The 15,227-nt window shown below is 41.4% G+C and overlaps 1 protein-coding gene across 6 annotated transcripts in view; it reads left to right on the top strand.

The window, feature by feature from the left end:
* Positions 1-15,227, top strand: part of LOC125454104 (receptor tyrosine-protein kinase erbB-4-like) — an 873,837-nt gene that overhangs the window by 550,327 nt on the left and 308,283 nt on the right. For all 6 annotated transcript variants that reach the window (XM_048534471.2, XM_048534470.2, XM_048534469.2 and 3 more), the window contains exon 4: positions 13,622-13,756. In XM_048534471.2, the coding sequence (XP_048390428.1) occupies positions 13,622-13,756 (135 nt within the window). The remainder of the gene's footprint in view (positions 1-13,621; positions 13,757-15,227) is intronic.

Raw genomic sequence — 15,227 nt, 5'->3', positions numbered from 1 at the left:
AGCATTTTCCAACCAAAGAGCTATTACTGAAGTGCAGTCAGTATTGTAACAAAGGGAAACACAGCAACTAATTCACATACGTTGCAAGCTCCCAGAAACCGAGGACTGATAACAGTCATATAATCTGTTCAAGTGAATTTAACAATAGTCTTCACTGGTAATTAAATGTTTTTATTAAGTTGCATGGAGTTCAAACAAGAGGTGACATATTTTGTGTTTTACCTTTGCCCACACAGAAATTCATTGCGTGCCCATCAGAGTGGGAAGATTCATGGTATTATTGGGAAGGTGGTTACAAGACCACAGGAGATTCCTAGATGGTCTTACCTCATGAAAAATCCTGTTTTAAAATGAAGGACATGCCTGCACTCCAACAGAACTTTATCACACCTTGAAATGCGTTGACTGCTCTGTACGTACAGACACAGTTGCTATTTGGTGCACCCCCACAAATGACAAACAAGTAGAAACAAGAATGACCGATTGATCTGCTTTTGTTGGTGTTCATTGAAGGGGAAATGCTGCCAGAGCGGAGAGACAGTTCCCTTTCAGTAGTTCCTTGAGATCTTTAACCAACAGAACAGCAGATGGGATCTCAGTTAAAGAGATTGCACCTCAGGTCTGCAGCAGATTATCAGCTTAATTATGAGCACAGTGGGGTTTATACTTGAAACCTTTGGAGTCAGAGGTGAGAGAGCTGCGAGCTGATCCAAGCTGACACCACAGTTGCTATCAGAGCAATTCAAGCTGCACCAGGATCCATGTCTCCAGCGCTGTGTCCATGCTACACAATAGCAATGTTTGTTTTGTCAAGGAGCCTTTCAATAAAGCAGTTTTCCTCTTTTCATTTGTTGATGGCACACAGTGCGATTCCATTAGCCATCCGGTAACTCAATAAGTGGTCATTTTATTCAAGTGTGGACCAATGTGTTGCCAAGCAGAGGTAATGTTCCAACATTGGGGTTTATTAGGATTTTGATTCTGGTCCATGACAAACCGTTATGTGTATTGTATGATCTTAGCTGATGGCGTTACTGTACAAGTCAGATCCCAGAATGAAACTGACTAGATAGACCATTATTTTTTGGTTTATTTAGTTAGTTAATGTGGTGGTCAGTTACTGAGATATATTCGTGCAAGCCTACAGATTTACTTCAGCAAGAAAATAGAAGTTTACGACACGAAAGAAGAATTTTTCAAAAATTTCTGAGCTAATGAAATATACGTACAGATAACAATACCTAAACATATAGCAAAACAAAGTCCATCTTGTTCTCTGACACTATCGTTTACAGTAACTCAAGTCCAGCGCAATGATGCTGCTCTCCCAACTGTTCAGGATTCTACTAATTCACTGTTGAAAATTTCTTTGCCATGGATTATGAAGGCAATTTGATCAGTTCTTCCCAAGCCTGCCGAGATAAAGTTTCCCCCAAATCTGAGAGCCTAAACTTCCTCAATGACAACAACCTGCAAATTTCCAACCATTCACTCCTGACTTGGAGCTTTACCAACTTAACCTTGTGCTGAAGTGATTTGTTCCCTGAAATATCCTAAGCTGCCACTTTTAGGAGAGAAAGTAAATTTACTTCTGCAGCTTAACTCTGGTGTTTTATAAACTAGGTTAAACAGAAAAATACATGCAAACATCTGAATTATGAACAGGAGGAGGCTGTTCAGCCCCTTGAGACTACTCTGCCATTTAGGAATGTTATAGCTGACCTGATTGTAAGCTCAAATCCACAACAGCATTCCTGCTAAATTTTGTTTTCTGCTGTGCAGATCTCGGTTGTCTGTGCATAGTAGCATCTTTCACTTTGTATGCTGTACTGGTACGCTGGTCAGCATGCACGGGATTTTTGATTAACTGATAGACCATTGATCCATCTTGTCTCCTGCCCTGAATCAACTTTCACATCTGCTTAACAAGAATCTATTTGCCTCTGCCTCCACCATCTTTTCAGGATGAGAATCTCAAAGATTGTGGGCCACTGAGAGAAAATATTTTGCCCAATCCCTGTTTTAAGTGGGTGACCTCTGACTTTTAAACCATAACCCCAATTCTAGTTTCTCCCACATGAGGAAACATCTTGTTCATATAATCTACCCTATCAGGATTTTATATATTTCAATCAAGTTGCCTCTTACTCTTCTAATCCCCAGTGAATACAAACCTAGCTTCCTTGATAGAACAGACTGTGGAGTCCAGACATTAGTCTAGCATCCTTCCCTGAGCTACCTTGAATGCATTTACATTCTTCCTTGAATAATATTACCAATACTGTGCAGAGTACTCCAGATGTAGTCTCACCAATGCTCACGTGTGTAACGGAACGTAATCCTCCTATTTTTGGATTGAGCTCTTCTTGCAATAAATGATAGTATTCTATTAGCTTTGCTAATTACTTGCTGTCCATGTGCACTAACCTTTTGTGATTCATACTCAAGGACATTCAGATCCTTTTGCACCCCAGAGTTCCATAATCTCTCACCATTTAGATAATATGTTTTTTAAAATTATTCTTTCCAAGATGGATGATTTCACATTTTCCCACATTATACTCACTAACACTAACCTTAACATCTTTGCCCATTCACTTAACATACCAGTATGTAACTACCTTGTGTCCTCTTCACAACTTACTTTCCTACCAATCTTTGTGTTATCATCAAATTTGGCAACCATATCTTTTGCTACTTCATCTAAGTTTTTGTTATAAATTATAAACAGTGGAGGTCTCAGCATCAATCCCTGTGGCACACCACTCATTACATCTTACCAACTTGAAAAAGACATTTGTACACTTACTCTCTGCTTCCTGTTGGCCAGACAATATTCTGTCCATGCCAACTGATTCCTATGCTGTTTGAACTTTAATTTTCTGCAATGATTTTTGACGTAGCACCTTATTAAAGACAGCCTGGAAATCTAAGTATATTGCATCCACTTGTTCCTCTTTATTCACAATTATCTCCTCAATGAACCCCAACAGAAAGGTCAAATGTGATTTCTATTTCAGAAAGCCATGTTTGACTCTGCCTAATTACTTGACTTATCTATGTCTCCTCATATAACTGCTTTAATAGTAGCTTTGAACATGTTCCCTATGATAGGTGTTAAACTAAGTGGCCAGTAGTTTCCTTTTTGAATGTTGTAGTTGCATTTACTATCTTCCAATCTAATGAGACAATCCTTAAATCTTAGATTTTGTCAAATAAAAACTAATGCATCTCATTATCTATGTCTTTCAAGATGCAAGGATGAAATCCTTTAGGACCCAGGCATTTGTCATCCCACAGCTAAAACAGTTTACTCAATATCACTTCTCTGGTGATTGTGAATTTCTGAGTTCCTCCCTGTCTTTCATTTCCTGATTTAACACCTGCTTCTGGCATATTATTTGTCTATAGTGAAAACAGACGGAAAATACCTGTTCAATTTTTTTTATATTTGTTAATGGGATGTGGGCATCACTGGCTAGCCAACACTTAAAGCCTGTCCGTAATTATGCAAAGGGCATGTAAGAGTCAACCACATTACTGTGGGTCTAGAGTCACATGTAGGCTTTCTGTAAAGGACAATAGTGAACCGGATGGCATTTTTCAACAATTGACAGTGGTTTTATAGGAAAAAAGGCAGACTGAGGCCAGATGGCCCCTGAGTTTATTGTGTTATGCTCAAAGCAGGGCTGATCTCCACTTCCTGCCCTGTTTCCATATCCTTTCCTTCCTTCAATGTACAGAAGTCAATATCACAATGCCCTCATTCTTCTAGAATCAATGGAGAATACCTTTCGTGCATTGCCTTGCCTTCTTTAAAAGGAAGAGCAGTGTAGCAGTCATCCCAGTTTGCTCCTGAGTACTGGAGCCAGAAGGGAGCTGATTGAGTAATGCAACAAAAATCGCATGCCTGAATTGGTACCATTGTGAGTTGTGGCAACAGCAGGGGGTAGGGACTGAAAGGAAGAGAAACATCTTTGCCCACAGAGTGGTGAGTCTGTGGAATTCTCTGCCACGGAAAGTATTTGAGACCAAAACATTGAATGTTGTCAAGAAGGAGTTAGATACATTTCTTAGGGCTAAAGGGATCAAAGGTCATGGGGGAGAAAGCAGGAACAGGACACTAAGACAGTCCGCCATGATCATTTGAATGGAGGAACAGACTTGAAGGGACGAATGGCCTACTCCTCTCCTTAGTTTCTGTGTTTCTATCAGGACTGACATTTGGGACGTCCTTGACCAAAGAATTTGCAACCATGTTAGTGAAAATAAACAATGTTTGTTAACTCTGTGTCCTGCTACAGTGAAGCAGGACATTTCGAAAACCTTGCAGATTCGACTTCCAGTTGCACATATATATGTACATACGTGGTCTTGTGCAAATATCTGTCACTTACTCTACTTATTTACCACATGGAGTTGTTGAGGCTGGGTCATTAAGTATGTTCAAGGCCGAGATAGATTTTTAGTCAATATGGGAATTAAGGTTTATGGTGAATAGACAGGAAAGTGGAGTTGAGGATTATCAGATCAGCCATGATCTTATTGAATGACAGAGCAGACTCAATGGGCCCAATGGCCTACTTTTGCTTCTACATCTTATGGTCTTAGTATCCCTTGCTGGGGAGATAAGCCTGCTATTTGGTGCCGCATTTTCTGTGCGTTAAAGGTAAATTAAAGTCACAAGGACAGCCCTGACTCCATGCCATTGATTGCTAGGTTTTGTCAATATTCACTTTTTCTCCTTAAAACAGAGGACACTATATTGTTTGGTGATTTAGGCGGGGGTGGATCATGTGGTTGTGGGTGAGTGGATCCCAATCCAATGTGTTGCAAAGCACGTTGCCAATTTGCAGTTCAGGACTTTATTATTATGTTCTGTTTGTTTAATGGGCATATTTCCCTGTAGTTACTACAGCCAGTAAATTCCACCAACTACATATTCTTTTGCATTGCTTGTAATAAATGCAAGAATTAATCTCAAGCTACCAAGTTATAAGTACCACAGAAGCAGGAATAACTCTTATTTATTATCTAATTACATTGTCATAAATCAGACCGAGCTCTCTGCAGGTTTGCTGCCCTGATAACTAAATGGTTAACATTATTAATGGCAAAAATTTGCTTGTGTATAATACATCCTGTTCCAGTGTCTTGCTGTGTAGCTTAATAGTCCACACGGTCAAAGCTGAGCTGTAAAATGATAAGCAGGAGAGTACACAGTGCATAAGCCTTGGTAATGAAAAAATTTAATCAAACCTAGTGGTGTATACAAGAATTATTAGCACATTTCAGTTCCTTAACTTATTGAAATGTCAAATAGGATACATCTTGGGTTACAGCCATCCCTATTGAAAAACCATTCAAAAGGAGCATAGATTAAGTTGCCTGCCCTGGTGCTAAGTGTCAGCCGTTTTGGCATCGTTAAATATAGTACAAAATACCACTGCACCTGAAATTTGCCAGGACTACTTTTCAGCTCTCATAGAGTTGCCCAAATATATACCCCCTCTTACTTCCCTTAATGACACCTCAACTGTTCTACATTTAGCAGCTAAGTGAAACCCAGCAAGTCAACAAAATAGCGACAGCATGAGCAAGCAATTAAATTTAATAGCTGATTTGCTTCTGCTGCTGTTCATCTCATATTTGATTTAATTGACAAGACACAATTGAGAATGTACAGCATGTGACTCCTTTTTTTCCAATTTCTTTGCAAGCATTGAAATTTTATCGTCTTGGCTTCTCAGCACGGACTGTGAATGGGACACCTATCATTCAGAGGAGATGTAGGTGAAAACTGACAGGGGTGTTCACCTTCAAATGGAGCTGACCAAATTAAATTGGAACATAATGTCACCAAATCAAACAGGGGTATCCATCATTTTGCATCCCAGAATGATTTTTATGCCCAGAGAGTGGGGAGAATGTTGAGCTTGATAACCATGGAGCAGTTAAAGTGGAGTGTTATACAGTCAAGGGGAGATTTGATGTACACAAAGTATAGAAGGGAATAGAGGAATATGGGCAGGGTGGGGAGTAGTAGTTGTGGAGAACACAGATATTCATGACAATCACATGAAGAGGCTGTTCTCAATGTTTGGCTGCGCACAATTCCCCCAACACTCCTGACTTCTGGCTACCCTGCTGTGGAGAAGGCTTGAGCCAATCCATTGACTTCATCCAGGGGATTGTTCCTGGGCCTGGCCATTGGGGCTCATTAACAGGTTGAGGCAGAGGACTGCAGCACACGGTGTTAGATCCCACACCTGGCCTTACCCCCAGGTTGACCACAGTGCCAGGGTGCCCTGCAGGTGGAGCACACAATGTCTACTGGCACACTTCAAGACTTCCCTGACTGGTGGGTACCATCCGGGCTGCATTGCATTATTACCCCACCTCCTAAAACAAAAGTTTAACTCAAGTTTTATAAGGTTCTTCAGAAAACTGTTGTTTCAGTCTCCTTTTACAGGGTTGTCATTCATTTTTTAGTTAGACAATTTTAGTTCGATAATTAATTCTCTGCAAAATAGCATACGCGCTGGCATAGGCTAGTTAGTTGAAATATCCTATTTCTGACAATGGATTTTTAATAATTCTTCCTATTGAATTACTGCAGATCTCATGGTCGTATCTTTTCTCTGTGACATCTTTTAGTATTTTTGTTTATTCATGAGGTGAGTGTGTTGTTTGGTGAGGCAAGCATTTACTTTGCCCATTCCAAATTTATCCTGCAGAACGTGGTAGTGCTTCTCGAGCTGCTGCAGCCCATGTGGCGAGAGCAGTCCTACTGTGCTGATAAAGATAAAGTAACAGGTTTTTCACTCAGCTTCAATGAAGGGATGGTGGTGCAGTTCCAAGTCACTACATGGTGTTGTATCCTGGATACTGTTGTCACAGTATAGTAACTAATGACCCAATTATGATGTAACATTCCTTGTTTTTTTCTCGAGATATACCTATACATCAGTATCACCTTCATGGAATGAAGAAAATTTTTAAAAATCAGCTTTTATAATCAAGCTGAACATCTCGGGACTCTTTCGTGGTTTATAGCTTGTTTTCTTTTCTGAACGAATATGCTTCACTGCAACACACAGGTGGTAAAATTCTGAATCGCTTCTTCTGAGTTGAAGTCAGTCTTTGGCCTAGTCCCTTCTCCTCAAGCCCTGTGTCACAAATCTTCTGGGTATGTTTCTCTTCCAACCACTCTCCGCTCCTTCAGCTTCATGCTGTGCCCGCTCCTCCTGGTTCCTTACATTTCACATTTCCTCTTTTAAACACTCCAGCATTTCTTGCAGTCTGTTATCAGTCTCCAGTAAATCATCTTCCATTTGTGACACAGTATTAAGCTGCGTCATCAGTTCACGAAAGTGCTGCCTGATCAGCACTGTCAATCTTTTTCTTTTCCTTTTTTATAATTTGAAGCTTGTGCTGTTGCTGTTTGGACCTGAGGTTTAGGATCTCCCTGCTGGATGCTTCCTATGCACACTGTACAACTTGAAATTTCACTTCCATATGTTCCTCTTCAGCTTGCTGCATTACGCCCTGTACCCTTCAGGCAGCAACTTTACTGTTCAGTTCTAACTTTTCACTTTGGAGTGCTAAAACAAGTCTTCTGTATCTGCTTTAGTAGCCCAAATTAGCTCAGTTTTCTTCTGTCTTTCAGAATGAGATTTGAGAGTTTCAGTATCTGACTACAAGCCATTCATTGGGCTTTGCACCGTATCTCTCTCAACAATAGAATTGACTGAATCTGTAGTCTGTGATTGTGGCAGTTGCCTTCTTCTCTTTCAATTCTTGGAATTCTCCTCTCACTTCTTTTGATACTTTACACAGGGGGACTGGTCTGGATCAATAGGGACACAAAGCTCAATATCTTCAATGCATCATCCGACCATCTTGTCAAAGCACCCTGTACTCTGCACTCTATACTGCCTGGATCTACGGTGTTGATTGGCACTGATTGATGCCAACATAATGCAGGGCTACACAACCTTATTGCTTCTCAGCAGCTGTCTCCCAACATGGATCGCTGCAGTTTTTGAATCAAAGAACATTATAGCAGTGAAAGACCATTCAGTGCATTGTACTTTTGTCAACTCCTTGGAAGTATTATCCATTTTGTTCTATTCTCTAGCCTTTTCTTCGTGCCCAACAGGAAATGATGGAGATGGCCCCTTTGGAGTCACTTGTCCATATCTAGTGAATGCAGTTCATGTGTCAGCTTGCATGTGAATTATTGGCAGTACTTGTGATGCCCTTTATTTTGAGGCCATCTGCAGTCACTTGAGTAAGGTGTTGTTAGGTCACAGCCCTCCTCCATTGTCATACAAAACCCTGGACTTCACCACTTCTTTCCTGTGTCAAACCCTATGAAGAAGGCACATGGAGAGGGTGAAGATGTGCACCATAATTGCCACAAGAAGGCTGCACCGTGCCCAGTTAAAGTGAATAAATACTATCATTAAGCATATTCTACTATGTTCTAGATATGCTTCACTATAAGCAGATTGGTGAGAGAAGATGTTGTCTTCAGAGATGTCAGACTATGTACAGAGTGGTTTGTTTGACTTGATGATTGGGGATTGGCTGGACCTGATGATTAGTGCTTTGGTTTCTATCATCCAGTTTACTTGTTGGAGCTGTAGTTTTATGCTGGCTGATTGACAACACAGCTTAGGCCCACATATCTCTTACTTCTTGTTCTCAATATTGGCAAGGCTGCTGCATACTGTCCATCTCCAGTTGTCCTGAGACAGTGATGGTGGGCCTTTGATTTGATCTGCTCCTGTCATGGCGTTGGGGAGGGAATTACAGCGTTCACCCAGTGATGATGTAGGAGCCGGGAGATGTGTCCTTGTCAGAAAAGTGTGTGATTCAGTGTAGAACTTGGAGGAATTGAAACTATAGTTGCTTTGTGTTAGGAGTAGTCATATGGGAGGGAGGTACTGATGAATCATGTCTTGTGAGTTGCTGCAATGTATTTGGCTAGATATCAAGTCCTGTATTAAGCACTGTGTCCTGGATAGTATGTAGGTTCTTCCACGTGTAGCTGGCCTTTCCTAGACAAACAGTAAATATTGTTAAATCAGTGCAATATTTAGCAAGTAAAAAACTATGTTCTTGGTCACCTTTAAGCTAGCAACAGTTAGGAACTGAAGCAAGTGATCTAATAAATATTAGTGGTATACTGTACTAAAGGAATTGTTAGCATTCAAGAATAATTATTTTCCTAGTGCCATTCCAGGAATCTTGTCTATCAGTCAATCATTAATCTTTTGAATTCTGCACACCAGAGAGCAGTGGAGTCTGAAACATTGACTATATTTAATGCTGTCTTAGGTTTTTGACTAACAAAGGAGTCGGGAATTATAGATGTGAAGGAGAGTGGAGTTGAGGCTGCAATCAAGTCAGCTATTATCTTATTGAATGGCAGAATGAAATCGTGGAGTCAAATGACCTACTTTTATTCCTTTTTATTACTAATCTGTTGTAGAGTTCGTACCGCTCAGCAGGCTCCGGGTCACTGGCAGACTTTTGCTTTCTCTTTCTCTTTCTCTTCAATCTTTTATTTTCTCTTCCCTATTTCATGGAATGTTGATGTCACTGAGAAAACCAGCCTTTCCTGCCCATCTCTAGTTGCTCTTGAACTGAATGGCTTGCTGGTCCATTTCAAGGGGCAATTAAAAGTCAGCTACATTGCTGTGGGACTGGTGTCACATATGGGCGAGATCAGATAGGGACAGCAGGTTTCCTTCCTTAAAGGGTATTAGTGGACCAAGTGGGATTTTGTGATGATTAACAATAGTTTCACAGATATACAATCTCTGTAATTTTTGCTGGTGCAGTGGCTTAGAGAGAAACGTTGAATGAGACTAGCTTCTTTTAAAATGATAATACATTTATCATAAAATGAATTTAAAATCCCTCAGCTGTCATGGGGGTGGATTTGGACCCGTGATTTAAAGTGGTAGCCAGGATCTCTGGTCCAGTGATGCTCCCTGCTGCCCCATCATCTCCCCTCTAATCTTATAATTCACTTCCTGTAGATAGAGATGGGCAAGGTGGAGTGGGAACTAAGAAGAATTTTCAATATTTGTTCTGCTTTTGGAGACATGGTGCTTAAATAGCTAGTCCAGTCAAACTTTAAGTCAATCGTGACTGGTGTGCCTCGGGCAATAGAGGTCCCAAACTCCCAACTTCATGGAAAGGAAAAATTGCTGGTGAAGGAGGTAGGGCCTAGAATGCTGCTATCATGAATTCAGTGGCTGTGATGAGTGTCCAGTGTGATCCACACCCATCCTCTATTTGTTCTCCTTAATTTGACTACAAGGACTAGAGGTATTTCCCTTTGACATCCATTGCACTTGTTTTTGAGTTTGCAGATGCTGCCACCTGAACTTTGGATGTGCGTTTGCTCGCTGAGCTGGAAGGTTAGTTTTCAGACATTTCGTCACCATTCTAGGTAACATCACCAGTGAGCCTCCGATGAAGCGCTGGCGTTATGTCCCGCTTTCTATTTATCTGTTTAGGTTTCCTTGCAGCCAACGCAGGAAATGACATCACCAACCCTAAACAGATAAATAGAAAGCGGGACATAACGCCAGCGCTTCATCGGAGGCTCACTGGTGATGTTACCTAGAATGGTGACGAAACGTCTGAAAACTAACCTTCCAGCTCAGCGAGCAAACTCACATCCAGAACCCCAACGTGAGCTACAAGTCTTCTCAAAACTTGCTACGTGAACTTTGGCTTCGTCTGTGCCTGTGACATAGTCTGCAGCTAACAGTTCCAGTCAGACTGCATTTAAAACATTGTGAGCAATTTATGGCCCCATATCTTGGTAAGGGTGTACTGGTCCTGGAGCGCGTCCAGAGGACATCCACCCGAATGATCCCACATATGAGGAACATTTGAGGAGCCTGGGTCTATACTCAATGGTATTCAGAAGGATGAGGGAGGATCTAATTTAAACATACAGAGCAATGAAAGGCTTGGATAGAGTTCTGAGGAAGGGTCACTGGACCTGAAACGTTAACTCTGTTTTTTCCTTCATAGATGCTGCCAGACCTGCTGAGGTTTTCCAGTAACTTTGTTTTCTTTCCTGTGTTTGCATAGAGTGGAGTTGGGAAGATCCATTAGCAGGAGAGACTAGGATCCGGGGGCACAGCCTTAGAGTAAAGGGAACACATTTACAGAGACAAGGAGGAACTTCTTCAGCCAGACAGTGGTGAATCTATGGAATTCATTGCCACAGAAGGCTGTGGAAGCCAGGTCATTGAGTCTATTTAAGACTGAGATGGATAGGTTCTTGACTGTTAATGGGATAAAGGCTTGAGAAAGGGTTGAGAAACTTATCAGCCATGATTGAATGGTCTAACTTTTGCTCCTATGTCTTATGATCTATGCAATAATGAGCGAGTGAGTGGGTCTACTAGATGGCATTATCATTGATTCCTTCAGCTGTTTGCTAACATTTGAGGACACTATTTGTACTAAATATTGGAAATTCCTGCAGCTGTCAATCAGGACAATGGCTGGAAGTGAGTAACTGAGTGGAACTGTTGCAGGCAGGGCCCTGGTTTAATCCCTGCTCAATCCTGAATTAACTTGTCAGTGGTCAGAAAACAGTAATGGCGAGGAACAGAATGCAGGACAGCACAGTGGTTAGAACTACGGCTTCACACTGCCAGGGACCCAGGTTTGATTCCAGCCTTGGGTGACTGTCTGTGTGGAGTGCACATTCTCCCCATGTCCAAGTGGGTTTCCACTAGTGCTCCGGTTTCCTCCCACACTCCAGAAATGCACAAAACAGGTGGATTGGCCTTGCTAAATTACCCATAATGTCCAGGGATGTGCAGGCTAGTTGGATTAGCCATGGGAGATGCAGGGTTACAGGGAAGGGGTGGGAGCTGGGTCTGAGTAGAATGCTCGTTAAGGGGAGCAGTGAAGGCTCAATGGGGTGAATGGCCTCTGTCTGCGCTGCAGGGTTTCCAGGAAGGAAGCAACTTAATTCAGTCAAAGTACTGGTCACTTAATGATGAAATCTCTTGCACATTTGTGATTTTCATCACTCCATTACCTTTAGCTGCCTAGCCCCCAAGCTCTAGAATTGTAGCGACTACTGTATCATTCTATCTTTCCAAGTCCTCCTTAGAACCAAGCTTTTTAAGCAAGCTAGTTGTCACCTCTCATCATTGTTTCTCTTGGTTTCAAATGTGGCCTGATAAGCTCCGATAATGTGCTTTGTGACATTTTCCTTTGTTAATCGGGCTTTACAAAAGTGATTAATGGTTCAGTGATGTAGCCTCAGTGTAACATCATCTTAAAATATGACATCTCAGGAAGTGTAGCAACCCCTCAGTAAGGCACTGATATTTCAGCCTTTATTGAAATCCAGCTAATAGGTGAAAGGGCTCCCAGTTGACCCATGGCTGACAGTCAATGAGGATAGTTTCCATGAACTCATTTCTGTCCCCCTTCACATGTTGAGCACAGATCTGGATATTCATGGCTAGAAGTCAGATTAGTTGTAATTGTTTAAGGTGCAGTTGTGTTTTCGAATAGGATGGGTTTGGTTTTCTTGTGTGAACCCTGGTCCAGTACCCTGGAAACATTACCCACACTCATACATGAAGACAACCACTCTGATAAAGGTGAATGGCACAACCAGAAGTCGGTGACCTTAGAAGAAAAGTCAGGATAACTCGAAGGGGTAAAAATTACCACTTGCGGTAACATATCTGAATGGGGAATTCCTATCATGGCCTTTTAATCATGAGGAGAGATTAATGCAGGCACATTGTCCATGATTTCCAACAGGGAGTGGGCCCGCTAGATCCTGATATGGACTCCCAGTGCTTTGGTTTCTTATTGGAAGGGGAGAACATATCCTTTCCTCCAAATCGTGACTTCACAAAATAGAAGTAATATGTTTGCTGTCATAACAAAAGCTTTGAGGCTATTGGAGGTGGAATAAGGTTAAAAATTCACTACAGTTCATACATAATTCATATGAACATTCATACGTAAGCCTTCCTATAGTTCTATATAGGCTGAGTCCCTTTCTTTACAGACACTCTTCAAGAAGCTCTTCAATGCTGCATCAGCATATAAGTTCCCAAAGAACCCTGCTACATCTATTGAAAAGCTCTGTGAGTGTTACAGAAGGAGCTATGAAGAGATTGATGGCCATCATTTTAAGTCTTATTCTGTAAATCAGGTGGCTTACTGAGTGTCCAGTTGCACTGCAAACTACAGGCCCCACTGCAACATTTTGTTCATGCAAAACAAGGCCAGTTCAGCCCATTGATTTTCCCAAAGACATTTTTACGTAATATTTTGCTGTTCATTCATTAGGGCACAATACATAAAAGTGCATTAAATACCAGGGCACCCTCAAACAAGATCAGTAAGGTAAAGTAGCTGGAAGTGTCCTGTGGAAGAGTAAAGAAACAACGTTTGTATAGACATTGAGACATTTAAAATGTCCTTATTGCTTTGATGTAGCATACAAGAGGTGGGAAAGATAGGGTTGGACCCAATCAGACCCAGTGATGAAAAAAATGTGCTTATTGATTGCAGTATATCTTCAATCCTGTGTTCTGTTCTTCTACAGAAATCCTGAATGGAGGCATCTATATTGACCAGAACAAATTTCTCTGCTATGTCAACACTATTCATTGGCAAGATATTGTGCGTGACCCACCAAGTACAGATATTATAATTGTTCCCACCAACACCACCGTGGAGTGTAAGTAACAATCTTTCACTTTTCTGTTCAGATAGGATATGGACATGAAGTGACTTTCACAAAAGTTCCATTTTGTATCAAACAAACTCTTGATTGATTCCATAATTGAGGACTGAGACTGAAGGAAACTCTGGTTGGAGAATCACACTTCACAACAGCCTCATTTTCCACCGTTGAATGTTAACAGAGGCAACTTCAACGTTTTAGGACCTAGTTTTGCTAACTGGTTCTTTTTTCCTGTGAGTATCATACCATGATGGGATTGCCTAATTCGGAATCAACACTGGTGCCCTCATGCTTGTGAGTGATTGATGACCACTTTTCTTTCTTTCATGGGATGTGAGCACCACTGACAAGGCCAGCGTTTGCTGCTCATCCCTCACTGACCTTGAAAAGGTCAAACTTGGTGGTCTACCTTGGTATTCACCTTGTTCCAACTAATCTATTTAATCCTGTTTCTAGACACTGTTGAGCAGTGGTATCCAATATATTAGACAATTGTAACATGTGGCAAAGTGGCAATTCAAATGCTAAAGACTGCATTTCTGATTAATTAATCAAAGAACTATAGAACATAAAACCCCTACAATGTGCAAACAGGCCATTCAGCCCAAAAAGGCCATACCGCCCCTCCAGAGTGCATCCCACCCAAACCCATTCCCCTATCCCTGATTTCCCCAATTCTGACCCACCTTACCGAAACATCCCTGGGCACTATGGGCAACTCAGTATGGCCAATCCACCTAGCTACATATCTTTGGACTTGTGGAAGGAAACCAGAACACCTGGTGGAAACCCACACAGACACAGGGAGAATGTGCAAATTCCACATAGACAGTAGCCTGAGGCTGGAATTGAACCCGGGTCCCTGGTGCTGTGAGGCTGCCGTGCTAACCACTGAGCCACTGTGCTGCCCAAATTTGTAATTGACACTGTAGTTCAACATGTAATCTTAAGATGCCAGTTTGATTGTGTATTCATCTTCATTTCGATCTTTTTGTGCATTTCTTAATGAAGTGAAGACAGAACGAGTAACTTTTTTTCATTGTTGTACCTGGTTTCTTCCTCTCTGTGTTTCATATTTGTTGTGTGAAATCTACACGTGAAGTCCATCACCTAGTATTATGTAAGTGTATGTGAAGTACTTTTGATGATTACAATTTATTCTTAGGATGTGGCTGCCAGTAGCTGACTTCTTACACAATGTATGGCACAAGTACATCCATATGGCCTGTTAGATTGTGGGTTCCAATGATATTGATCTAGAAATAATCTTGTTTTCCTAAGTTAAGATGATGTTTAACTTTGAAGGACAGTGGTACAAATCGTAGGTTTGGAAGGTACTGTAAAAGTGCTGCAGTAATTGCTCCGTCTTGTACAAGGTGCAGGCTGCAGCACTGGTGGTGCAGGGAATGAAAGTTGAAGGAGATAGCAAGAACTGCAAATGCTGCAGTCAAAGCCCAATACAATA

This window comes from Stegostoma tigrinum, chromosome 7 (genome assembly GCF_030684315.1).
Source record: "Stegostoma tigrinum isolate sSteTig4 chromosome 7, sSteTig4.hap1, whole genome shotgun sequence".
NCBI lineage: Eukaryota > Metazoa > Chordata > Chondrichthyes > Orectolobiformes > Stegostomatidae > Stegostoma > Stegostoma tigrinum.
This window is presented reverse-complemented; position numbering and strand designations above follow the sequence as displayed.